The sequence below is a fragment of the Hirundo rustica genome, chromosome 17, assembly GCF_015227805.2.
Source record: "Hirundo rustica isolate bHirRus1 chromosome 17, bHirRus1.pri.v3, whole genome shotgun sequence".
In the NCBI taxonomy this organism is placed as follows: domain Eukaryota; kingdom Metazoa; phylum Chordata; class Aves; order Passeriformes; family Hirundinidae; genus Hirundo; species Hirundo rustica.
Window position 1 is genome coordinate 6,917,398 of NC_053466.1, and position 26,432 is coordinate 6,943,829.

The window sequence follows — 26,432 nt, forward strand, 5'->3', positions numbered from 1 at the left end:
GCTGTCCTGTGAACCCAGATACACTCTGATCATCACACTGGGAGCCTCTCCTACATCCATGCATTTGCACTTGAGAACAGTCCTCTTCGTGACTTTGTAAAGTAATGGTCTCTTCCAAGTAATGCCTAGAGGGCTGTGTAATGTGTGCAAGGAAACACCCAGTTGCTGGCAATATCCAGGAGCTCGGTTAACAGGTTTGCAGTTCAAACAAATATCTTCTGGTGTTTTGGTTTATCAACCCTCCTGACTTGCGGCGCAGCCCCTCCCGTCTTCCTAGAGAAACAGCTCAGAGGATTCATGTTCATAATAAGGATAATTTGGAAAGGTTGATAACAGGGGAATACCTGGCAAAGCAGACCTTGTTTACCTGGCAATTAATTATATTTAGGGTGGAGTATGACGTTAGCAGTAGTTTTCATTATGAAATTATGTGTTCAGATGTTCCAGCTCCCGGTACCCCAGAGGATTTTTGGGATCCCGGCGCCAGAAAGACGCTGAAAACTCTAAGGACTGATTCATGAGGAAAGGGCCATCGGGAATGCTGAAAAGGTGACATTTACAGGACATGTCACTGGACTCTCCTGACTCAGACCCTGTAAAAGGCAACGCTAATGCAGGAACATCAAGGATGCAGACACGCAAGGCTGCGAGAGGCGCACCAACCTCACAAAGAAACTTAAACGTTTAATTTATGCAGGACTTAATTTAAATTTATGCAAGCCGGTGCCAGCCCCAGGGTCCCGACCGAGGAGGCGATCAGATCCCCGCCCCTCAGAGATCCCCGGCACGACGCCGGCCCCAGAGCCGCTCCCCCTCCGTCCCTCCTCCCCTCCGTGCGCTGCCGGAAGGGTCCGTGTGGAAAAGCCGCCGCCTCTCCCCCGGCCCGGCCGCCCCGCCGCCGCCTCGGAGCGCCCGGGCCTGGGCCGCGGCTGTGCCCGGCGGGGGCCGCGGACGGCGGCGCGGAGGCGGCAGAAGCGCGGGGCCCCGCTCGGGCCCGCGCTCGGCGGCGGCGGCAGCGCCCGGGCGGCGGCGGAGGGAGATCCGCGCTGCACCGCCCCGCCCGCCCCTTCCCGGCGCAGGCAGCGCCACGTCTCGGGCAGGAGCCGGCGCCGGGCGGGCGGCCCCAGGTCTGCGGGGGGCTGGCCGGGATGGGGGGCGGCTCGGGGTGGGCCGGGGGTCGCTTCAGGCCGCGGGGCGCTCGGGGCTGCCGGGGAGCGGGGAACCGCCCGGCCCGGGCCGGCTCCGTGGGCTGCGGCCCCGGGCCTCCCGCTGCCTCCGCCGGCGCCCAGGGACGTGCCCGGCCCGGGGATCCCGCGGCCGTGTCTGCCGGTGCCTCCCCGGTCTGTGACCGGGCCCCGTTGTCGTCCTGGTTCTTCGTGTTTGAAGTAAAATCGGTGACTTTCGTATAGCTCTTTCCCTGTGGGGTTATTGCTGTGTTCCCGTGGCGTGCCTACATTTCTCTGTGTGTGTGTGTGCGTGTGTCTGCTTGTGCGCAACACGGATACGAAAGGACTCTGAGGCCAATATACCGTTTAATATTGGGAATGGGTTGTACGGGAGAAAGCCTTTCTTCATCACATTGATCATTTCAGCGTGATTTATGACAAGGATAACAAGCCATCTCGGCTGGATTTTGACAAGGTGTAAGGAGCCAAAATCTTGCATCTCTTTTGTCTATAATTCTTCTTGGTAACCTGTCATGTAGCATCTATTTGCTGTACAGTGGCAGTTCTAGGAGTTTTATTGAATGCTTTATTATACTGCAAATCTTTAAAAATTAGTAATAAATCACAGTGAAGGCATTCATTTTATTGTTGTTGTTGTTCTTGTTTGTTTGGTGGAGGTTTCCCGTTTGGAAAGGTGCTGCAGGTTTCTGGATCCTTCACAGCTCATCTCTGTAAGGGTCACCTGCATAACTGTGTTTTCCTGTGTGCTGCCCTGAGCTGTTTGCTGCTTCAGTAACATTTTGGAGGTGATGGTGGGGTTGCAGGGTGACCAGGGCAGTGTGGCACAGTAGCAGTTACACAAGTGCTCTCTGGAGATATGGAAGGAATGTTCAAAATATTTGTGTCCATGTTAAAGTGCAGTCAAAATATTCCTGATTTGACATTCTCCAATACACCTCCCCTCTTCCCCTGCACACCCCCCCCCCCCCCCGCCCCCGAGGTTAGATCTGAATACCTGAAGAATCATTTGCAAATTCCATAAACTGTGATAGGATATCCTTTTCTTGGCAATGTTGAGCTGCAGTCCTGGCCATGTTCTGACTACCAGCTTGTGCTGTGATGAGTAGTCAGAGTCTGTACAATGATTCATACTTGTTATTCTGCAGACAAGTAAACAGTAATGATGTCATCTAATTTTTAAAAAGTTAAATTTGAATTCCATACTTCATTTTAACAAAAGATATTGATACTTATTCCTTTAAATGAAATATATGGTATGTTTCCATATATGTACTGTAATTTACATAGGAGGATACCACTCTGATACTGGCTTTGTTATTAAAGCAGAGGCCAAAGAGATCTTTTCATTAAAAGGGGCAATACTTTTAAATCAGCTGTCTTGCTAAATATTATCTGTTGCATTGTTCTGCAGTATATCAGTGCTACTAACATAGTGAGCATAAAGAGATCACTTTATATCTATACTTGGTTGTATTTTATTGTCTTTGTTGTTACTGCATGTCTTGATTCTGTCTGTGGGCAATACTTTATTTTTAACTCGTATTTTCAGAGCTCTAGTAAATGTTTGTAAGTTCACTACGTTTTGTTTCTAGAGGATGCAGCTCCTTGGTGATTACGACTTTGGCTGCGAGCTGTTTCCATGATGTGGAGTTAACAGCTGCCTGCTGCACACCAACAGCTCTAGAGCTCAGAACTGTGCTCCCGTGTGACATCTTGATGCTGTTCTTGCTGATGGAGAGAAACAGGACTTGGTAGTTCACTTGGTGGCAAATTGTTGAGAAGAAGAACTTTCCAGGGATCTGGATCATTTTTACCATGGACTCCTCATCTGTCCAGCAGGATGCTCACTTGGAGGGCAGAAGCAGTAATGGGGCTCCCAGCGGCTCTGAAGAACTGTTGGACTGTAAAGCCAAGTCACAGCTAATTACTACAGATGAGATTAACAGTAAGTTATTTAATATGCACCAAATAATTTCCCAGTCTTACCTAGGCTTTTATATAATCATCTGTGTTCAGCTGAAGTTTTTCCTTGTGATCAGGAATTTCTTGTACAGTAGTTTTAAGCAAGTTTGGTGAAGTCTATAGCTCTGTGTGTATGTAAAACTGGTTTTTTAGCTGTAGAACTTGTTCTTTTGAAAGCAAGACCAAACTATTTAAATACTATCAGCCGTCAGGTGAGTATTTGCTGTTCAGGGTGTTAGTCTATCTTCAGATAATGTTTCCAAGAGTGAACATCTGAAACTCTCTAGAACAATCAGTTCTGAAATGATTGTTCCAGAATAAGCTTGTGACTGGGGTACTTTGTTCTGCCAGAAGAAATCTCCCTAATAAATGAAATCACTTAGGCAAAACCCAAAATGTCTGGCTCTCCTTCCCTTTATGAAAGAGAGATGCTGGCGTGTACTTTCCAATTTATCTCAAAGTAATGTAGACAAACTCTGTAATAAAATAATCATGCAGCTGTTTACGAGAAACTATTTACAGTCCACTATCTGAGTCGATTATTGAATCAAACTTGAGTTGGAAGGGAGCTGTGTGGGTTATCTAGTCCAACCTGTTGCACTGAGCACACCTAGTTCTGGAGCAAGATCAGGTTGCTCAGGGCCTCGTCCTGTTGAATTCTGAAAGTGTTTGTTAGAGGGAGGCTCAGCAGCCTCCTGGCCCATTCCAGTCTTTAACTGTTTTCATTGTGAAAGTATTTTCCCTGCACTGAATTGAAGTCTCCATGTTTCCCTGGCAGGAGTCTGAGGATATGCTGGTGTATAAGGATGTGGGGCCGGCTGGGTGGAGACGTGTGTACATTGTGGTTGTGTAGATACACAAAAACACAGTGGTTCCTTATGTAAAGGAGGTGACGTGATGAGGCTGGGGCCTTCTGGTACCACAGGTTTGTCACCTTGTCACAAGCACCACAGGGGAGGCCCTGACACTTTATTTGCTTTTCTTTGCCCTCAGAGTATACTTAGGTGATGATTCATTCATCTTTCATGGAGCTGGAGATCACACATTCCTGTTATCTCCTGTGTTGAGCAGTCAAGTTGTGGCTTACAAATAGATAGTGTGTCTATCTACTGTTTTTATTCTAACTGCGTCTCCTTGCCCATTGTTCTAAAAAGTCTGCAGCTGTATTGACACTACTGCCTTTAAATTACTTTAGTTCAAGGAGTGTTTGGATTTTGAGTGTCTCCTGGCCTCAGGGAGTTGCCTGGAAACCATTCCTCCAGAATTTTGCTCCAGCATCCCTTTGGTATATGTATACCAGTCACTGTTGTGAAGAAAAAATGTGGATAAAGTATAAACCTGATGCAGTTTCTGAGACAGGCAGAAACAATATTTCTGAATGTATTAGCTGTCTTCTTATTTTTGGCTTCTTGTGGCTATTCTTAGCATTGTCACCTATTTTAAATTCAGCTTTGCCAATATTCTAGTTTTGAAATGCTAGTCATTAAAAAGCAGTCTTTCCCTCTGTCCCCCTTTACATCCTTGTTGAATCCACCCCTTCCATCATGCGTGCAACTGTTTTTGTGACAACATGATGATCTAAATCAGAGAAGTGATGAAGGCTAAATGGCCTGAAATGTTGTCTGCGTGACAGATAAGATACTCAAAATTATTTTGATTCATATCGTAGACCTGATGGGTTTTGGCAACCTAAGTCTGAAAGCTTTATATTTCTACCCAAATTCAGTTTCCTCATTCAGTTTCCTCTGTGCTGGTTCACACTGAGCTGGCTTGAGGGAAGATGCACTGCAGAGGTGGGAACTTGATTTTTGCACTTGCAGATACTTTGTGATCATAAATGTTAACTGTTTTCCACCATCTTTGGAAAAAAACAAACTTCAATCTTGCATATTATTCCACTAAATTCCAGTTACTTCAGTGATAACATGGTGTGGGAATGAACAGAAAGGCAGTGGCTATTTCACTGCTCTGCTCATTTGAGATCTGTAGTAATTAATTTAAAGTTAGATGCACAGGTTTTTTGCAACGGCAGGTTCATAAATGTTCGTAGTCCAGCCAAGTGAAATAGAAATGTGTGAGAAATACACAGTATAAACCTGTGAAATGTTTATCTGGTTTTGAATATGCATTTTTTCCTGCTGGAAAAGAAAAATACTAGTAAGTGGGGATAAAATTGGTATTGAAGTGGTTCTTGAATTGCATTTTTAACTGGTAGGTTTATTATTTTGATACATAATGAGCTTTGCTACTGTACATTTGATAAAGATATCCTATTTGAAAAAATGTAAACTCAGTTAAAAATTGAGAAACTGCTTGGGCCAGGCTGGAAATCAGGATGGTGGATGCTTTCTCCCCAGTGCCCTGCTGCACATCAAAGAGCTGAATCATTCAGCACAGGCCTGCAGCTGCTGAGGCTTTCTTCTAGTAGATTGCCCCTCAGAGTTCCTTACACTCAGTGTTTCATGCTTCTAAAATTAACAAGGTTTAAAAACCTCTGTGAAGTTTTGAAGATATTTTATATGATGACTTTTGAGGGCAACATAGTAAAGCAAATGAAAAGTACTTGTTCTGGTCTTTTAAAATGAAGAATCAAAAATCCTCTATGAAATTTCTCCTGCCAGTTTGCTGTCAGTAGCAGTTTCCATCTTCTTACAAGGTAAAGGCAGTAGTGCTGGCATTTGGGTGGAGCTATGAACATGAATGGGGTGCCTTGAAGTGTAGTTCAGTAAAACTTTCTTTTCCAGCTACCAGTAATAACACCAATGAAGTGCCAAATGAAGAGGGAAGTCTGGAGACAAACAGCAGAGTGGATGCCTGCCAGAACGGGCCAGAGTCACTCTGCCCCGACTCTCCTGTATCTTTTGATCCTACCAGCAGTGAGCAGGGTGAAGAGTCATCCCCAGGTGTGACTGGTTTCCATGACAGCCTAAGGAAGTCTCAGGGAACTAGTGCTGAGGGCATAGCTCTTAGAAAAGAAGCTTTGCAGTCTCTCAAACTAAGTCTTCCCATGCAAGAAACTGAATTGTGTAAGCATCTGTTTATGGTGGTGCCCCTGCTTTCTCTTGCTGCATAAAGCTTTTTACTCTGAGCCTGGCTCTGGACTCCTGTAACATCATTTCAGCTTGAACTAAACTTCATTTTTGCAGTAAACTTTTACTTAGAACTACAATTCATTTTCTTTCAGTAAACCACCCTCTGCTGCAGCTAAGGCATGTGCCTTACCATTTAAAACTGGCTCTTCGCTGGAGGGGAGTTCACGCTTTCTGGGGCTGAAGCTGTTCTAATCTTCTTGATTATTAGGAGTAACAGGTGACATTAAAAAAAAAAAGAACAGCAGAACCAAGTGATTTTAAGCTAAGAAAATAAAGAAAGGAGAAAAGAGCAATGAAGGGGGGAGAAGGGAAAGCCTTTATATTAAGGTGTCTAAAAGTCTTACTACAGGAAAGGTTTAATGTGAGTTAATAAAAGATAAGAGAACGTATCTAGGGAACAATTTTCCACTACTTGTAGGGAATGAATGGACTGTGTAGATCTTGCTCAGTTTTGTAATTTTAGTACTGTCGGAAACGCAGGACAGCTGATATTAAATGACAGCAATATTTTTTTCTTGCTGTATGGTCTCTTGTCATTTTTTGTGGAGGAATATGCCTATTTAGCATATAGCATTTGCAAACTGAGCAGTGGAAGTCCACAGGCTTTATCAGTGCTTACACAAGGATATATTTGAAGAGGGTCATTTGAGGTGCATGTCAGTGAGCTTTTCTTTTATTCCTTGCTTAAGCATGAAGCATGTTGCTGATGGTAGAAGGGGCTTTTACCTTTTGCATCCCTTTTGCCTGTGTTGGAGTTTTCTGTTTGACTGTGAAGATAACTTTCCGTTACAGGCTCAGCAGAGTCTTCACTGCCACTGGAAAATGAAGAACAAATCAGACTTCAGGCAAGAAGGCGTCTGGAAGAACAGCTCAAACAATACCGAGTGAAGAGACACCAGGAAAGAGTGAGTACCACACAACACATCTTCTAGATAGTGTTTTGTTGAGAAGCTTGAAAATTTTGCCATTTCTGTGCCCTGAATTAAAATATTCAGTAGTTTTCTCAAATGAGAGAAAGTATTTTTTTTTCCTTCTGGACAGGCAAAGTTTGGTTCTGTTACCTCATCAGTAATGTACCATTTTGTGCTACTTAAAATAGGGGAGGAAAAAACAGACACCAAACTTAAAGTAACCTAAATGTTCAATTTTGCCTATATTTTTCAATTACCTTTTGGAGTCTCACATGAATGTTTTCAACATCTACATGCTGAAGCTTGATAGGGTTAATTGCCGATATAATTTGCCTTGTTTTTGAAAGGACATATGTTTAATATCAGTGTAAAAGTGTAGAACTTTGTATCTTAAGTTGCAGCAAAATAAGTCTTTGACACTATTTCAAAGTTAAGGTTCTGGAATTTATTGTTGACTCTTTGCTTCTTTTAGTCGAGTCAGTCTACATCCAAAACCCGTCCCTCCAGCACCCTGGATCCTGAGCTGATGTTAAATCCAGAAATCCTGCCAAGAGCCAGCACTGTAGCAATGACAAAAGAATACTCCTTTTTGCGGACCAGCGTCCCCAGGGGGCCAAAGCTGGGTAGCTTGGGACTTCCATCATCCTCAAAAGAAAGAAGAAGCTCAAAATCTAAGGCCAGCAAGATCCGGTCCTTGGCTGACTACAGAACTGAAGATTCAGATGCTCAAAGTGCTACTGGGAATTCTGTGGCTACTGACTTACCTGGGGGGGCTCTGACTCAAAGCAGAAGTGGTCCAACATCAGTTGTTTCTGAGATCAGTCTGCCCTCTGACGTGGATGATCGAGTAGAGAATTCCTCCTTGGTAGGAGACAGCATTTCAGAGATTGATGGGAGTGAAGTGGGAGTGAGGCTGGATGGAAACGAGAGTGACAGCTCTACCTACAGCAGTGTGTCAGGGAAAGGGCTGTACAGCAGTTTACAGGGTGCAGAAGGCAAACAGGATACTCCATATACAATAAATGGCCAGAAGATACATCCTGAAGCAATGGGGCAATTTCCTTCCATCAGTGAGGTGCTGCAGGCTGCGGCAGTGGAGCACCAGGCCCAAGAGCAGGATGTTAATGGAGAGGTACGGAGCAGGAGAGACAGTATTTCTAGCAGGTAAGAATGATCTGTTGTTAGTTAATGGTATTTTCTTGGAATAGGCAGCCTATTACTTTGCCCTTCTACTAACTTGAGATCCAGTTTTAACTTACACTGTGATTCTGTTAGTAGCTTACAAATTCTAAAAGAATCTGAGAGGTCGCTTCACTTGAGTACCTATTTACTAAGTATATCTTTAGAGAAAGATATTTTTGCCCCTGGCTGTGTTAAATGTACTGCAAACAGTTGTTTCTGTCTGTATAGAAGGACTTCATTCACTGAATCACTCATGAGCCTTGCTCTATAAAGTCTGAAAGCGTAGACTTGACTGCCTCGATAATATTTAGTATTGTCCTTTTCCTAATCTATACAGGTACTTTTCAGACCTCACATAGTTAAGAAATGCCAAGAGTCTTGTCCTAGATGTCTTATCCTCTTCAGCCCTTTGAGAATGAGATTTAGTCTCCCGAGCTTATGTGTATATGACAGGTATTAAACTGATTCAGAAAGCAAACGCACGACTGGTGAAGCCCTTAACAATGTGTGCTTTTTATCAGTTGTCTGCAGATGCGTGTTTTATATGTCCTACTTTTGAAACTACTTTCCCCCCAGCTTTGGTGGAATAAAGTGTCATGCCCAGAGATGTTGAGGTATACAGTCAGTTGTTGATGATTATTCTGGCTTAGATTTATTTCTTATGGTAATGAGAGAAGATCTTTTTCTCCAGATGCCTTGGCTGTACAGTGAGGAATAAGCATAAGGAATCCCTTATGCCAAATACCTATTCTTCCTTCTTTTGCAGCAGCTGTTGGTATTTCTCAAGCATATTAAAGCAGACAGTTACGAGAATAATTGTGGAGGTTTTGTGATCCCATCATGTCCAGTTGTCTGCTTAAAATGGGATCTGTAAATACAGAATATGATGAAGTCAATGATTGCACTTCTGTAAAATAACAAATAAATGGTGCCACCCTGGATTCCAGTTGCTGCAAGTACAGGAAACTAAAATATAAAATCTTAGCATGAATATTAATTTCTTTCTCTTTTTAACAGAGGTTGTTACACTGTTCTAGATCTAACATAAGGCCAGAAAAAATGTGCTACAATCTAAGCCACACGGAGTCTGAGTACCTCTTAATTTCAGAGTCACTTTTCTTCAGCTGTATGAGTGTTGTATTCTAACCCTGTAACTGTGCTTGTGCTGTCTCTGTCTCCAGTGTTTCTATGGAAAGCTCTATCGCAGGAACTCATGACGAGATGTTGCAGGTTATGAAGGAGAAGATGAGACTTGAAGGGCAACTAGAAGCACTCTCACTAGAAGCTAATCAGGTAGAAAATTAATTTGGAATTCTGTACTCAGCAAATCAAAATAATATTTTAATTAATTTTCAAGAGCCTCTTGCTCCTTACTTACAGAATAGTGTTTTGTAAAAACATGGTTGAACAAGGTACTTTGCAAGAATGCCGTGGTGGGCTGACCCTGGCTGGATGCCAGGTGTCCACCAAAGCTGCTCTGTCCTCTCCTCCTCGGCTGGCCAGGGCAGAGAAGAAATAACAATGAAAGGCTCATGGCTTGAGGTAAGGACAGAGAGACGGGGATTCTCAGCTCCAGAGCATGGGACACCTCCTTCCCCTCCCTCTGCACTGACCGCGGTGTCTGCGGAGCTGTTTCTCAAGTTTTCTTATCTTTGCTGTTGCTATTCTGCTATTTTTTTTTTTTTCACTTTCTTAAATCCCTCATCCCAGAGGCCACTGTCACTGATGGGCTGAGCCTTGGCCAGTGCTGGGTTCATCTTGGAGCCAGCTGGCCTTGGCTTCACTGGAAAAGGGGGAAGCTTCTGCCAGCTTCTCACAGGGACCACCCCTTGTAGACCCCCAGTACCAAAATCTTGCCATGTAAACCCAACACAGATGCTGAAGAAGATAAGTAGAAAGTTGGTAAAGTCTTCAAAGATTACTTAAAACAAAAAAAAAAAGAGGAAATAAAAAAGTGGGGTTTTTATAAGTTTTATTTTAAAGTCAAATTAAAAGAGAGACAATAAACCCAGAGCAGTGCTAGCAATGTCTTCTAAATGTTTTCTCTTTATTTTAATTGTTGGTGTAGCACTTCAAGTAGAAAGCATTCTTCCTTAAAGTGTGGAAATATGAATTTCATGAAAAATCCTGATGTGGTTATACATACAATACTCTATGGCTTGTATGTCCTTTCATCTGTTTTCTTTGGTTATTTGAAATACCTGATAGGTGAAATGTTGCTTTAAAAGGAATTTTTTACAAGTGGTCTTTGCCTTATCAAAGTCATTTTGCTGGGCATCTTTTTTAGTCAGCCATTAATATACTTTCTCATGAGACTCCTGTATTTTGATTTTCTGGACACATTCAGGCTCTCAAAGAGAAGACTGAGCTACAAGCCCAACTTGCAGCTTTGAACATGAAGCTTCAGGCACAGATGGAGCACAGCCAGAACAGCCAGCAGAAGCAGGAATCCCTGAGCTCAGAAGTGGCCACATTAAAGCAGTCCTGCTGGGATCTGGAACGAGCAATGGCTGACCTGCAAAATGCCTTGGAAGCAAAGAACGCCAGTTTGGCTTCTTCAAACAATGATTTGCAGTTAGCAGAGGAGCAGTACCAGAGACTCCTGCAGAAGGTTGAAGATATGCAAAAAAATGTTCTCACCAGAGACAGTACAGGTGGGATGATGTTAATGTCAGTCTTTAAAATTTGTTGTTCTAGAAATAATTTTATTTCAACTTCATTCTGAAGTCCGGGAAGAAGAAGAAATTTAAACTTGTGTTTATTTGATATCATGCTAATAAAATGGTCTGAATTTTAGGATGTTTGGTTTTGATTTTGTGTCACAGAAGCGTCACAGTTTGCAAGCTGCCACTGCCAGCCTGGAGAGGAAGGTGTAAATATTTAGTCCAGACAGTGGCCTAGTTGTTTTTCTGGAAAATTGTACAAATGCTGATTCGTAATGATGACTCTATGTGCCAGGACACCTACTTCCTGATGTTTAGTTAGTTCATATTTTCTGCCTCTGAGGAACTGTGAATGCTTACAGAAGTGATTCATTTAGTTTAATTTTGTTCTGCTTATGAGCCGCTACTTTGGATTCTAGCACTTTGGCAGGAAAAGCCAATCTTTAATTATCAGGCATATGTGCTTTCGTTCAACAATAAAGGAAAAGTAGAAAAAACTAGGAATATAGCAATAATCCTTGAAAAACTGTGCATAAAAATAGCACAATGGAGTGTGTTAGTCCAAGTTCTTTATTTTTGTTTTTCTAGTTCATGACCTGCGACAGCAGTTGGCTTCCTTGCAGACCCAGCTTCAGAAGGTGCAGCTGGAACGGACCACACTGACCAACAAGCTGAAGGCATCTGAAACAGAAATCACATCTCTCCAAAATGTGAGGCAGTGGTACCAGCAGCAGCTGGTCCTGGCACAGGAGGCCCGTGTTAGGCTGCAGAGTGAGATGGCCAACATACAGGTACTGTGATTTATTGCATGTGGCAGAACTGAGAATCTCTTCTTTTTTGTCAGTTTTATCCACAGGACAACCTAGTGGCCTTCTACAATGGCCTGACTGCACCAGTGCCATGAAAATGTAGCTGAAATAAGGCACACACAGTTTCAACTTTTTATTTTCTTTTTTATTTTCTTTTTTTTTTAAACTCTTAAATTCTGTTGGTATTAATCTCTGATTTTTTTCCTTCCTTTAGGCTGGGCAAATGACTCAGGCAGGGATGTTGGAACATCTCAAACTAGAGAATGTGGCCCTGTCTCAGCAGCTGACTGAAACCCAGCACAGGTCCATTAAAGAAAAGGAACGTATTGCAGCACAACTACAAAATATTGAGGTATGGTTGTAGATGGTTTTTGTGAGTTATGTTCTGTCTAGGTTGCATATTTATGTTTTGCAAAATCAAGGGTATTCTGGCAAAGTAACATAGAATTCTTATGAATTGGTTCAAATCCTGCATTATAAAAGCAGTAAATATTTCAGAGCAAATGAATTTGCATGGCATTATGAACAATAAGAAGGAACAAGGCCTTATATTTCCCATCCAAAGGTGCTATTTGCATTGTCAGTTCTGGTATTTGTTTTAAATTGAACTTTGAAGGCAAATGTAAATCTTGTCCTTTGCCCATCCATGAACTTGTTCAAGAGGAAACTTAATTGGAAGTTAATCTAAATCAGTAATGTGCTTTTTTAAAGTGTGTGAAATTGCTCAGTAATCAGGTTGTCCTTCCTTCCCTTCAGTAAGAAAAGATGGGTAAAATCTCAAGTGCAGTCTGGTCGTTTCCAAAGCTCTTAGAACCTTAAATTCCCCTGATTTTCAGTGACATTCCTGCTTCTGAGTCTCAAAGGACAGTAAAGCAGTAGATTAATGAAAGGACTGTTTCCTGAGTAGATACAGCATCCAGGGAGTCCCTTCTGGTTTAGAATTTTCCCAAACAGCTTAATTTTAATAAAGATTCTTTTTTTTCATGTCTTGCTCATCAGTTGAGAAAGGCCAAGGTGTTATGTAATAGGTCACAAGTAAGCAAGACATTCGCTGTTCACACACAAAGGTGTTTTAACTATAGGAATGAGTGACTTCAGTAAAGGCATACAGGTGTGTAAGGCAGACATCAGTATTACTTAGCATTTTTCCTCTACAGATTTTCTTGATGATTTACTTTTCTCTTTTTCTGTTGTTTGTTTGTTTTTCCTACTCGTTCCTCTCCATTGAAACTGTAGAAGTTGATTCCATGCTTTTTCTGTGCAGGCTGACATGTTAGATCAAGAAGCTGCCTTCATGCAGATCCAGGAGGCTAAAACCATGGTGGAAGAAGACTTGCAGAGAAAACTAGAGGAGTTTGAGGATGAGAAAGAACAGCTTCAGAAAATGGCTGATTCTGCAGCAACATTGGAGCAAGAATTGGAACAGGTAGACTGTTGTTCATCAATTTCCCAGGAGTTCCAAGGGAGATACTTGTTTGGCAGAAAAAGCAGTAGTAAATAGATACTGAGCTCTAAACTTCTTTTTAAAACCTGAGAGATTGCTGCAAAAATGAAGTGCATATTAAAGTCATTCTCTTCCAGGTGAAAAAGCCTTTTTTTCCAACCATGTCAGTAATTATAATTTTTAAAAATTTCATAACTATTGCCTTGCCAGATGCTGGGGTTTTTTTTAGTGAATTCAGTAAGTGATTATTGTAAATATAGACAAGAAGCATAGATCCATGTTCAGAGTTGTTAGGCAGTCAGGATATCATTACATCCATTTACATAGCCCTGCTTTAACCTTGTAACCTTATGCAGGCAGCATGTCAAGGGCTGCAGTGACATGAAGTATGTGATAGCTCAGTACTGTAATTCCATGTAATGATATGATGTTATTAATAATGCTGAAATTACCTGAATTTACTGTGGACATACTTTTCAAGTAAAACTTTTGAATACAATGAACATTATGAATATTTTAGGTTTGTCATTCTGGCCTGTAAGGTAACAGATGCTGCTCAAGGCAGTTGATAAAATTAACAGAGCAAACAAAAGTGGCCTAGGAAAGTTAAAAAATATTTTCACCCTCTGCTATTTTCTCCTACAGGCAAAAATATCAGTTATAATACTTGATTTTGATTAAAGTGCTTTTGCAAAAACAACCTTTGTTTTGTCTTAATTTAATCCTAAAATATTTCCTGCCAGGTCAAGTTGACTTTGCATCAGCGAGATCTGCAGCTTGAATCCTTGCAGCAAGAACACCTCGACCTGATGAAGCAATTGACGCTCACCCAAGAGACACTACACACCAAAGAGCAGTCCCTGGATGACCTGCAAACACAGTATGATGAACTGAAGGCCAGGCTAGAAGAGTTCCAGAGTGATGCTGCTTCCAAAGATGACACGATCCAGTATTTGCAGAACGAGAAGATTGTGTTGGAAGTCGCTCTGCAGACAGCAAAAGCAAGTAAAGAGCAACTTGATGAAGGAGCAGCACGCCTTGGAGAAGATACAGAAGTAACATCACAAATCTTGGAGCAGCTGAAGCAAGAAATGGCAGTCAAGTCAAGCCAGGTAATGATCTTTCTGAAATCTTACCAGTTTTAGAACATAATAATTTGGAGTACAGGTCATAGTTTGGGAAGTAATTTTGTAATGCGCTCTTTTCTGTGGCACTGTGGGCCAGACAACTTTCCTATGCAGTAATTTGGCTCCCAGTGTGGTGACCTGGTGATTGTATTCTGTATAAAATGTGTTATCTAACTATTGGGATGCTTAGTCAGAAACAGCAGACAGATATGCTCACTGAAGAAATCAGGTATAATATGACGTTTGGCACATAAAGCCATGTTTGCTTATTCCCCCTCCGGCAGGTGGAAAATCTGCAACAAGAAAATGCCAGCCTCAAAAAACAGCTTCAAAAAGTGAAGGAACAGTTCCTGCAGCAGAAGGTAAGCAAAACCTAAGAAATTTCAGAGACATAAACCTAAGGGATACACTTCTTTTTACAGTCAAGGCATGTATTTCTGGGGAGGTTATGAGGACATTTAAATCTATTTTTTGTATCGCAGAACTTTGTGACATTAAAACACAGAAACTGTATAACTTATAGTTGAATTTCCATCTGCAGCTAATGTAAATGCTGATCCACCAACCAGTTCATGCTTTGATAGGGGTTCAGGGGGTTTGCAAGTGATCCACCATAGAAAATCTCTCTGGTTTGTTGATTAGGTTTGCTTTTGCAAAAGCACTTGTAAATCCTCAAGTGTTGTCATTTTCTTGCAGCATTGAAAAATCATACTTGCTTCAGTAATTAGATGATAAATAAGTGCTCTACTTACTTTGTTTTATTCTGAATTTACAGTTTTGAAACAGTAATTTGAAATGGATATGTCATTAGTGTTGCACATATATGTCTCTTATTTATAAGGTGGAACCATTAATTTGCTGCTTGATTGCTTATTAACCTAACATCAAAGTTTGTTTTAGCTTGTTATGTTTAAGTTTGGGAAGGCTGTTTAAACTGTCAGTCACAGTTAAGCCCTCTTCTCATGGCAAAAGTTACTAATTGTGTGCATGGGATGGTTAATTTATTACAATTAGTTTGGTTTTTAAAAATGGCACATAACAAACGCAGTTTCCATAAAGAATGTGGAGAAGAGTATCCCTTACTGCAGAGAACACTGAGGTGTTTCATTTAATGAACAGCTAATACGAGCTGTTACTTGATACCTGAACTTGCATAAAACCTTTGAACCAGAGTTCTTACAGAACCAGAATCTTACAGAAGCTGATGCTGGTTTGTATGACACCCCCACCCCCTCAAACTAAAAGAGTAGCAATAAATGCTTTCTAGTAAATTAGTCAAAATTTTGCGAAGCCGAAACGGAAGTGACATTGACCTCTTGAAACCCTTGTGTGCAAGGTCATGGTGGAAGCTTACCGAAGGGATGCGAGTTCCAAGGACCAGCTCATCAGCGAGCTGAAAGCTACAAAGAAGCGGCTGGACTCGGAACTGAAGGAGATAAAACGAGAGCTGCTGAAAATCCAAGTTGAAAAACAGTCGCTCGAATCTGAGCATTCAAAACTACAGAAGGAACTATCTCAGGTTCACCAGCAGATGGTGGAAATAGAAAATCACCTCCAGTCAGTGCAGAAGGAGCGAGATGATATGGAAACACGCCTGCAGGTATGGAAGCTGTAAGGCTTTGAACTTCTGGAGAGTGTTAATCCAGGATACACTGCTGTTTCTATTATCTTTGGGAATAAACAGAATGACCACCTGCAAGTTAATGTTCTTGGTTATATATTTAAAGTAGTCTAGACACTTCAGCATATACCTACCAAAATCCTGTAAATGCGTGCCTGCTTACTCACATCTTGTGTAAGTGGGGAGAAGCACTACAGGAGTGGTAGAAGACTGATGTGGAAGCAGTTTCCTTGGTCCTAAAGTGAACTCCATCTGAGAACAAAATCCAAACACGGTTCATATGTGTTAACAGCGGTGGCCTCAGAGGAAAGAGTTAAAGAGGAAATAAAAGGGAAAGAGAATATGGAGAACTGAAGAAAAATTTATATTTAGTGATGGAAGTAATTTTGAAATTTCATTTTTTTTCTTTTCTAATCAAAATACACAGCAAATATGCTTTTGCTCTTACACTCATGGGTCTTCTTTTCTTTCCTGTTAAGTCTTTGCAGTTTGATAAGGAACAAATGGAATCTCTTGCTGAGGCAAATCAGGCATTAAAACAACAAGTAGAACAAATGCAAGAAGAAGCAAAAAAGTAAGTGTTCTTCTAGCACAGACAAAAGAACTACAGCATTTGGTTTTCATATTTGGCTTTCAGATGCTGGGTTTTGTTGGGTCATGTGGAAAATCATTCTTCTACTACTATTTGTCAAGCAGCTTTTGTTTTTACCTGGTGTTTTCTTTCCTTGCACACCAGGGCCATTACAGAGCAGAAACAGAAAATGAAGCGTCTTGGGTCTGACCTGACGAGTGCTCAGAAAGAGATGAAAGCAAAACACAAAGCCTATGAGAATGCAGTCAGCATTCTCAGTCGGAGGCTGCAGGAATCTCTTACTGCAAAGGAATCTGCTGAGGCAGAGCTGAGCAAACTAAAAGCACAAATTACTGATGGTGGGAATGACCAGATTGCTCAGGTATGCAGATGTCCTTTGACATTGTACAGAGAGAGAGCTGTAAATCCTGAAACACCATTTCACCTGAAGTGATGAAAATATTTGGAAAATAAAGCTAGATAAGAACATGGTGTCAGGGTTCTGAGCACTGGGATCTTCTTTAACTATATTGGAGAAGGGTGATTTGGAAAGCTAGATTTACTGATTAAATTTTTATTGGTTTTTTGTGATTTTTTGTTTTGGTTTGGGGTTTTTTTGTTTTGTTTTGTTTTGGTTTTTTTGTGGGATTTTAAAATCTTTTTTAAGGGTTAGTATTTGAAGATTTTTCAAGATTGTAGCTCTTACTGCTTTTTTCTCATTGACAGGTAAAAGTTTTTCAAGGTAGCTATAGCTTCTTTATATATGTTAGGCCTGTAATAAGAAAATTAATTTACTGAGGGAAGCTCCAATTTCTTGAACCAATGGAGCAAGATATCAAATACACCAACAGCAGTAGCTGGATGCACAGGTGGAAAGCTCTGAGCAAGACTTAAATTAAACACTAACACCTCATTTCATATTTGCTGGAGGAGCAGGCTTTCCAACCAAAGCAGAAGTGCCTCCTGGAGATGTGTGATGCACTAATCACATGTGACCCCTTTGTCTTTTTAGGAGAAGATTCAAGCTCTGAAGACAGAATTGCGAGCTGTGAGCAGTAGTAAGTTGATGCTGGAAAAAGAGTTGCAAGAAGTGATTTCACTGACCAGCCAGGAGCTTGAAGAATACAGAGAGAAAGTGCTGGAACTTGAGGATGAGGTGATTGCTTGAATGTTCTTGGTAGATGGGCATATGACAGTAAAAAGTGCCTGAGAGATAGGGAAAAATTTTAGTACCAAAATTTTATTCCAGTGGTGGAGAAAATCATAATCATGGATAGGAAACCTCATGTCAGTGGTACTTGCGAATTCTATTGCCTTGTGCTGCTTCTTTGTGGTTTCATGAGTCACTGTGCTATAGGGAAAGAGGATGAGAGAGAGGAGTGGTTCCTGTGTTAGATACCAGCTGTATCTGGTCATGAGACAGTGAGGATACATGAATCATTAGCTTTTGGAACTATGGGGAGTCATGGATCCCCAGTGACACTGAGGGCCAGGTGATGGTGTTCTGTTGGAGAGTGGCTCAGAATAATTATATATATCAACTACTCTGGATCTGCACCTGAAGAGTATTCCTGAATTCTTCTCTCTAGCAAGCATTTTAGTCTTCCAACAGGAAAAAATACCAAAGTAGACTTATATTTTAATGTTCATTTAAAAAAAGAAGAAAAGAAAAGAAAAAATAAATCCCACTCTGGAAAAACAAGGCGCTGAATGAGTTTAACTCAGTTTTTTTGTGATAGTAGCCTTAGACTGTTTGGGGTTTTTTGTTTGATTTGTGTTTTTCTTTGACTATAGCTTCAGGAATCTAGAGGGTTCAGGAAGAAGATAAAACGTTTAGAAGAAATTAATAAGAAGTTGGCCCTTGAACTGGAACATGAACGTGGAAAACTTACAGGTCTCAGCCAGTCCAACGCTGCTTTGCGGGAGCACAATAATATCCTCGAAACAGCATTAGCAAAGAGAGAGGCAGACTTGGTACAACTGAATCTACAGGTATTTGACTTTTTGATGTAATAACTTTGGAAAGGAATTGGTTCATATGACACAAAGTTGGTGCATTTTCTCCACTTCTGGGTCCCTTATGTTGCATAACAGCATCAATGTAGGGGTTGAACAAGAGATCAGAAATGGGACCTGGCACTAAACAGAGTTTCCCTTAGAAAAAAGAATTAATAAGATTGCACTACAATATTTGCAATAGTGCAAGTGTAGGTAGTTGGAACATACAAAATCCATATGTGTTACTGAGATAAATAATTTTTATTCCAATAGCAATACATTCATGTGGACATAGGCAATGAGCCACCATTTGACCATAGCTCCTTGTAAGGTTGAATGTACTGTGTGGAAAGAGTGATCAGTGAACAGCAGAGAGTTGTTCTGCAATCCCTGCTTGTGTTTATATTTCCTCTACTTCCAGTGAGCCCACACAAAATGTGCAGTTGTTTTTGTGATGTGTTACAGGTTCAGGCAGTCCTAAAGCGGAAAGAGGAAGAAGATCAGCAAATGCAACAACTTATTCAAGCTTTACAGGCTTCCCTAGAGAAGGAGAAGTTAAAAGTTAAAGACCTTCAGAAGCAGGTAATGTCTCATCTTTTATTTACTTAGAAACTAATTTAAAGGTGTTTTAAAAATATCTTGAAATGAAATCTGTGTTTTGTAACATACTGCTTCCTGCGGCGGGTCTGTCATGATGGCCAGTGGCTGAAAGATCAGTTGTCTTCTCTGTTGTGTCCTGTGTTAAGCTCCCTTTATGATTCACCTGCAGAGACAAAACAAAGTAAAACTGCATCTTTCTGTGCTGTTAGGAAGCAGCAGCCAAAGCGGATGCAGCCCATAACCGGCGACACCACCGGGCAGCGATGCTCGAGCTCAGTGAGATCAAGAAGGAGCTCCACGCCAAAGAGCTGCTGGTCCAGGCCCTGCAGGCTGAGGTGGACAAGCTGCAGTAAGTAAACGTCTCAAAAAGAACAGTAATTAAAACAAATCCTCTGAAAAAGCCATTCATTAGAGAATTTTTGGGTTTGCCCCTTCGGGGTGGATTGTGTTGGATGTTCCCCAGCAGAACCTGACCACGAGATGCTTGTTTGGACTCTGAGCAAATACGTACATTTTTCTCTATTTATAATTCACTTAGACCTGGGGTACACTGTTTTTAGGCTTCATGATCTGCTTTTTTTTCACTTTCACCACACACTTGTACTATTTCACACTGCTAGTAAGGAGTAACACTTTATATATATCCTATTATTATTCTCTTTTATTTATATCCATGAGGAGCTACATAGAGGATTAATTTGATTATTGGCTATGTTCCACAATGTATTAAAATTCAGTTTGCTCATATATAATTTTTTTTCTTAAATTACAAGAAATTATCAGACCTACATGAAAATGGATATAAGCTTAACCCTATTCCTCCAAAAACAAAGCAAAATTGCTGACAGGGTTTTGTTTTATTTTTGTTGCTGCATAATCTGTTGTTTGTAATTGGACTATTACCAGTGCTCAAGAATTCTGTACTTTTTCAATATTAAATATTTATACATCTTTTTCATAAAATCTGGATGTGATTTAACTTTTGCTCTGTGAGTGTATTGATAAAGCCCTCAATCAAAGCTGTAATTAAACAGGTTCCATGCACGGCAGTGTAATTTATCGTTAACTGGCTAACCCAGTGAAGTTCTTGTTTTAAAGAACAGATTGAGTAACTGCTGTTTCTGTTAATCCTTCTGTGCAGGGTGGAGGATGAAAAGCATTCCCAGGAGGTGTCTCAGTTTCAGCAGGAGCTGGCAGAAGCCAGATCTCAGCTCCAAGTTCTGCAGAAAAACCTGGATGACAAACTTAGTGAACAGCCTCTAGTAAGCCAAGAGGTAAGGAATGAACACTTACTTTGTTTATCTGTATTTCTCTTGCATTGTATGACTTTGTCTTTAATTCAGCATATTTAATAAAGTTTTGCTAGGTTTTCTTAAGGTTTTTGTGAGACATAAGAATGTATTTCGGATTTTGTGGTTGATTGCACCTGTAGATATTTCTAATGATTTTTATTTATTTTTTCCCCTGGTAGGTGGAAGACCTGAAGTGGGAAGTAGAACGAAAAGAAAGAGAAATTGAAACACTTAAGCAGCAGCTGGACATGACTGAACAGCGCAGCCACAAGGAGTTAGAAGGGATACAAGCTGTCTTGCAGGTATTTCATTGAGCCAGTTCTGATGGATTGGAATTTTGATTGCTGTAGGGGGATAATTAAAACAATGTTTTTATTTTTTAAAGGCATACTTACAGTTTCTTTCTTAATTTTTATTTTGACTATGCTGTTACCTTTGTATTTCTTCAACCTTTATGCCATTAACATAAACTACTGACTTTCTTTTAACCTAACCTCTGGTTTTCTGCCATAGCAAATTTGTTTTGAACAGCAGTGTCATATGTTGTTTCTTCCTTCTAGTTTCTTCTGGAAATTGAAAAGATTATAAAAACTTTAGTTGGCTGGAATTTTTATGCTGTTTCTCTACATCACACTGATTCTCTTCCCATTTAGAACATCAAGACTGAGTTGGAAATGGTGAGGGAAGACCTGTCAGTGACTCAGAAGGATAAGTTCATGCTGCAGGCTAAAGTCACTGAACTGAAGAACAGCATGAAGTCACTGCTGCAGCAAAACCAGCAGCTGAAGTTGGACCTGAAGCATGGCAAGATGAAGAAGGTATTTAAATAGCAAGAACACATTGTAAAATACAGGAAAATTCTCTGCTAATGCTCTTAAATAACGTAACATGAATGTGCCTGTGATTCCTGCTCCGTAGTGCTGATGTGCCCCAGTAGTGTGATGTGAGACTCTTTCTAGGTGGGAAAAATTACACTGATGAAATAACTTAATTGTGTTTCTGACTCTCCCTTTTTTCCTTTAACCAGAGGAAAGAACTGAAAGGTGAGAATAACTCTTCCAATCCTGTGACTCCAGTCAAGATTCCTGATTGTCCAGTGCCTGCTGCCTTGCTGGAAGAACTGCTGAAACCAACAGCTGTGAGCAAGGAGCCTCTAAAGAATCTGAACAGCTGTCTCCGGCAATTGAAGTATGGCCTGTTATTTTTAAAGAATCTTAAAAATGTTTTCAGGATACCAGCTGCCACCATGAGGAAAAAAATTTGTAAAATTTGTAAAATTTGTAAAATTAATTCTTTATTGGGATTATATTTAGGACAGTAGGATGTTCTGTCATTGTAAGTGCTTGCTTATATGGTCATTACCATAGTGAAAGAAAACGTTACAATAAACAAAATGCCCATCCTAAATTGTACACAGCAGAAAAAATCAGAAACGGCTATTAATATTTTTGAATTAAGCATATTTGCTTTGCTCTTAAAGAAGACAGGTTCTAAGGTTCTTGTAGATTTCTTTCTCTTGTATACAGCTATATCTTAGTTAGTCTTGGGGTAGTTATCAAGAATCAGAAAAGTGATTATTTGGTCTTGCATTTAGCTGTTAGTTTTCTGCTTGCTAATTTTTGCTTTTTTTGCTCTCAATATATTAAAAGGCAAGAAATGGACAGCCTTCAGCGCCAGATGGAGGAACACACCATTACAGTACACGAATCAATGTCTTCATGGACTCAGATTGAGGGCAGGTTAATGGACCTTACTTCTATAAGTCCTACAACTGCATCAGACCAGCAGGAGACTCCTACTGCAAATGAAAAGAAAGAGCATTCTAGTGTTAGTGACAAGGAAGCTTTGACACTATAACCTCCTTATCCAGTTGTCTTTCTTCCTATTGCTTTAAGTATATAAACAAATCTTTATAAAAATTATTTATTTCATTTTTTTTAAAATGGTGTTCAGAGTTGTGCTTTTGCCTGTAGAAGCAAAGGGCACTGATTCGAGAAACTGATGGAATAGTAAATGCAGAATGTGCTATTCTAAGGGTTTGTTTGAGACCTTGCCATAACAATTCTCTCATGTCAGGTACTGCCAAGTGGTGAATCTAGCTCAGTTGAGGGTTACTAAGAGATTCAGATGAAGGTTTAAAATGAGGTCAAGAGGAGCATCTGGTTTCAAGTATGTAATTGTTCAGTCTGGGTGAGTTTGTTAAGGAATTACTGTTAATTATGTAACATCTAGGTTTTCTTGTTTGGTTGGTTGTTTTTTGTTTTTTTTTTTAATTTGTGGGAGTTGGATGTATTTTTTCCCCATCTTGGATTGTAGCCAAACTACAGAGAAAAATAAGTTCTTCTCATGTTCAGCCATTAGCAGTGGTTGAGAACTGCATATGCTGAGTATTCTCTTGTCCCTCATATAATCTCTTATTCTTGAAATTCAGATTATAGATATCTGTATTTGAAGGAAAAGAAGTTATTGTAAGCCATTTTTGAAGATGACCTTTGACCTACAGCAGAAGGATCAAGACTGTAAAGACAAGCAATACAGAGCAGTTGGTATCTTTGGCAGATTTGCCTGGGATGTTTGCTGATGTTTTTCTCTTAAACTCACAGGCCAGTAGTGAGCTTTGCTTCACTGCACAAGTACTTTGCACCTTTTTATTTCAAGTTTTGAAGTAGACACCCATAAAAAAGTATGTGTGTAATATATATATATAAGAAAAAAATCATAATTTTCTGACTTTGAATATCTGGTTTAATATGCTTATATACTGTAAGTTAAGGCTACAATGAGGGGTTTTGTTACTGTCATTGTTTTAATGTTACGTGTCAGTTTGCTCTTCTTTGACATACTGTACAAATGGCTTAGGGAAATGGGCCCCTAAAGCCAGAGCTTTTAGAAATGTAATTATTTTTACTTTAAAAGACATAATTATAATGCCTATAAAATTATTATTTTTAATAGCTTTATCTTCTCCCACACACTTCCTCTACTTTTTGCACTCTCTGTTCCAAGGTGTGAATGGAAGTGTTGGTACTGTGGCAGCCCCTCTGCAGAGCACCTTGGCTAAATTATTTTTAAAGCAGCTCCCTTTAGTTTCCTTCATCTTTGGTCCAGTTGCTCCATGGGGCTCATAGTGCAGTGATAAGCCAGCCCCCTCCTCACTCTAAAATTCATTGTTGGGGTGTTTGGAAGATTTAGTTGCAACTCATGTGCTAGAATGTTTTTGTCCTTAAAACAACTCAATTATATCCACTGTAGTTTGGTGTTTACAAAAAAAAAAAGAAAAGTACAAGTGGATTCAAAGATTGGAAAAAAACCCTTCTAGTTCATGTATTTTTCCAAAGAGGCGGTCACTGGTTTTGGGTTTGGTTGCTGCAGAGCAGGGGGAAGGATATTGCATTTTGTTTAGCAGTAAGGTGAGAAATAAATAACCAAACAAAACTCCCAAACCCACCTATATTTATCCAAAGTCTCATTGTTCGTAACTACCACTTCAAGCTCCAGTCCAATTGAACACTTTGCATTAGAAGTGTTTATACTGAATGATTTCATGCTCTGCAGCTACTGGATTTTAACTTAGATTTTATTGGGCTCAAAGTCAAGTGATGCTGACAGTCAAGGTTTTGCAAGTGGTAAAGGAAGAAATGCATTGATGAGGCATTAGGTGCCCTTCAGATGGATTTACCAAACAATTCAAAGTCAAAAGCTTTACAAACTAGCTTAAGACATGTCTGCACATTGCTGCAGTCTGCTTTGTAGAGTAAATGGTACTGATGATCTTGCTGTTGTCATGTTCTTGAAGTTGCCTGTATATTAAGCTCAAAGAAGAAAAAAACCTAAACCACAGTATTGTTAAAGAAAAAAAAATAAAACTGTAATGAATAATATATTCAGTACAAGAAAACTACCAAATGTCCAGGATTTAAAATACTTACTAGAGCAGCGTTAATGTTGCTGTTCACTTTATTAACTACATTGCCTACAGTTCAGAATCCACTATGTTCTAATCTGTTTGTTTGGCAGTGGTTGTATGGATAAAGGTTTTATCTGGTATCAAAGATGCCAGAATTGTTAGAAACCTTCGTAGTTGTTCTGAATGTCAGCTCTCCTTTTTGTGTTCATTCTGCATCCTGCTGCAGTTTCTCACTAGCTCCTGAAGACATCTGAGCTTGCACAATCCACTAGCCTTAGATGTGTTTCCCTATCCAAGATGATGGAGCTGTTGTGGATTAGACTCCTGCATTGACCCAACTGCTTCTGGCAGCACCTGGATACTGGGTTTTGTCCTGTTTCATTCACCATGTGCGTTTTCTACAAACAGAAATACCATGTCATTTACTTAAATGAAGGACAGGTGAGACATTTGAGGGTCAAAATCTGGTGAGGTACCAAGTGAAGTTACAGAAGTCACTGGGAAGTCTTCTAGAAGGAGCATGCAGTGTGTGGTAAAAGCAAGGCCTTTTCTTTGAAGCTCATCACTATGTTTTTAATGACCCAGAGAAATAGTTGCTGCTTTATTAAGTAGCCTCACCCTGAGGCTGAGCTTGCTCAGTCTACAAAGCTTCAGGTCCCTGCTGTCTAGGCAATAAAATAACTTAGTTGTAGGAATGAAAATTGTATCCCTTCTGCCTGTCACAGCACTGCCAAATAATTGGGAGAATCTAAAGAAGAATCTCTTAAAAATTTATTTTCCTTTTTCAAGCACTGCAATAGAATGTATTTTCTGTGTTTCTTCAGTAGTTGCTATGTTCTAAACCAAATCTAGTTAATGAAGGAGAAATGTCACTGCAATGTGAGAATGTTCCCCAGTGCTGAAAGCTGGTAAATGGTGCAGCATTATTTTTTTCAGATGCTGTTGAGTTTTTGAGGGCTCTTGAATAACTTTGCATTAAAAAAAAAAAAAATCACAAAGACCAGCAAACCCTACAATAGAATAAAATGTTATTGAGTCTCTGGCTGAATATTGCATAATGCTCCATTCTATTGTCTTCCACATTTCTTGGAAATACTTGTGCACTGTATTGGGATCAGCTGAGCCCCCTATCCACTCATGCAACGGGAGGATCTGATCCCATACTGTTTATTCAGGCAATATCCTAGCAGAAATCTATGAGATTTTCACACCTGTAAAGTAATATCCAGGATGAATGTTCTACTATTCATATTGTCATGGATTATCTATTCCTCCTTAGGGCAGAGAACTGCAGTGGCTTGGCTATTTCAGTGTTAGCTGTGACAACATCAAAGGTGTGCTGGGGACAGGTAGTGTTACCAATATAAATTTACCTTAAAGATGACAAATGCACTCCTGGTGATGCAGAAGCTTGTGATGTACATTTTATTAACTTTGCAGGCAAAGTGGGAATAGTTGCATGTGACTTGCTGTGATCAGAGGCTTTAAGTATTTTCCTGTGAAAGTAATTGCTGTCCAGAGGAATTACTAAAGCTCATCAGCTGTCATCTGATCACTCTGCCTCCTACTAACAAGCAACACTTGAGTCTTGGGCAGCCTCATTTCCAGTACAGATGCACAGATTTCTAGGGGAGGGAAAGATGTTCTGGATATTGTAAATGAAATGGTTCTGCTTCATGTATGACATTCAGTAATGTCTGCTTAGGCTGTATTTGTAAAGATAGAAGTTAATAATTCCATGTTCTTGAAGAATGGATGACCCAGGGGCTGGAGGAGTTACACTATGTACAAGTAATGTTTATGATCATACAAAGCATGTTGATTATAAAAATTATGTGCATAGGGATTCCTTTAAAAGTTTTGTGCAATAAACTATTTTTGCTAAAGGGCCCCGTGTTGTTTCTACTTTGAAAGAGTTGCCATCTTCTCCTTGGTTTTGGGCAGTAATTTCTGTGTTGGGATCCGGAATATGCTGTATAGCCACCTTTAAGGAAAAAAAAATCTTATCTTGAAAAACAACATTATTGTGTATTGATTTTTCACACACAAACACAGTGCAGTTTAGA

At 40.3% G+C, this 26,432-nt stretch overlaps 1 protein-coding gene across 3 annotated transcripts; it reads left to right on the forward strand.

Annotated features, from left to right (window-relative positions):
- The first annotated feature begins 1,051 nt into the window (after window positions 1-1,051).
- Window positions 1,052-26,250, forward strand: GOLGA3 (golgin A3). Of its 3 annotated transcripts, none has more exons than XM_040080653.2 (24): window positions 1,052-1,127; window positions 2,780-3,132; window positions 5,894-6,175; window positions 7,034-7,146; window positions 7,625-8,316; window positions 9,516-9,627; window positions 10,682-10,988; window positions 11,586-11,788; window positions 12,021-12,158; window positions 13,071-13,232; window positions 13,994-14,362; window positions 14,662-14,739; window positions 15,714-15,977; window positions 16,478-16,572; window positions 16,735-16,951; window positions 17,582-17,725; window positions 18,364-18,561; window positions 19,033-19,149; window positions 19,377-19,516; window positions 20,309-20,441; window positions 20,639-20,761; window positions 21,113-21,277; window positions 21,487-21,647; window positions 22,109-26,250. In XM_040080653.2, the coding sequence occupies exons 2-24, from the start codon at window positions 3,003-3,005 to the stop codon at window positions 22,314-22,316; spliced, it is 4,551 nt and encodes a 1,516-aa protein (XP_039936587.1). In that variant the 5' UTR covers window positions 1,052-1,127; window positions 2,780-3,002; the 3' UTR covers window positions 22,317-26,250. The 3 variants fall into 3 exon arrangements, with proteins under 3 accessions (XP_039936587.1, XP_039936588.1, XP_039936589.1); XM_040080654.2 differs by having other exon boundaries at window positions 5,894-6,052; XM_040080655.2 differs by lacking the exon at window positions 5,894-6,175.
- The last annotated feature ends 182 nt before the right edge of the window (window positions 26,251-26,432 follow it).

Bases quoted from the DNA above. Each gene is read 5' to 3' on its own strand.
- GOLGA3 (XM_040080653.2), top strand. From the start codon at position 3,003: ATGGACTCCTCATCTGTCCAGCAGGATGCTCACTTGGAGGGCAGAAGC. The intron at 15,978-16,477 runs GTATGGAAGCTG...TTTCCTGTTAAG, and splicing joins ATATGGAAACACGCCTGCAG to TCTTTGCAGTTTGATAAGGA. The intron at 16,573-16,734 runs GTAAGTGTTCTT...CTTGCACACCAG, and splicing joins ATGCAAGAAGAAGCAAAAAA to GGCCATTACAGAGCAGAAAC.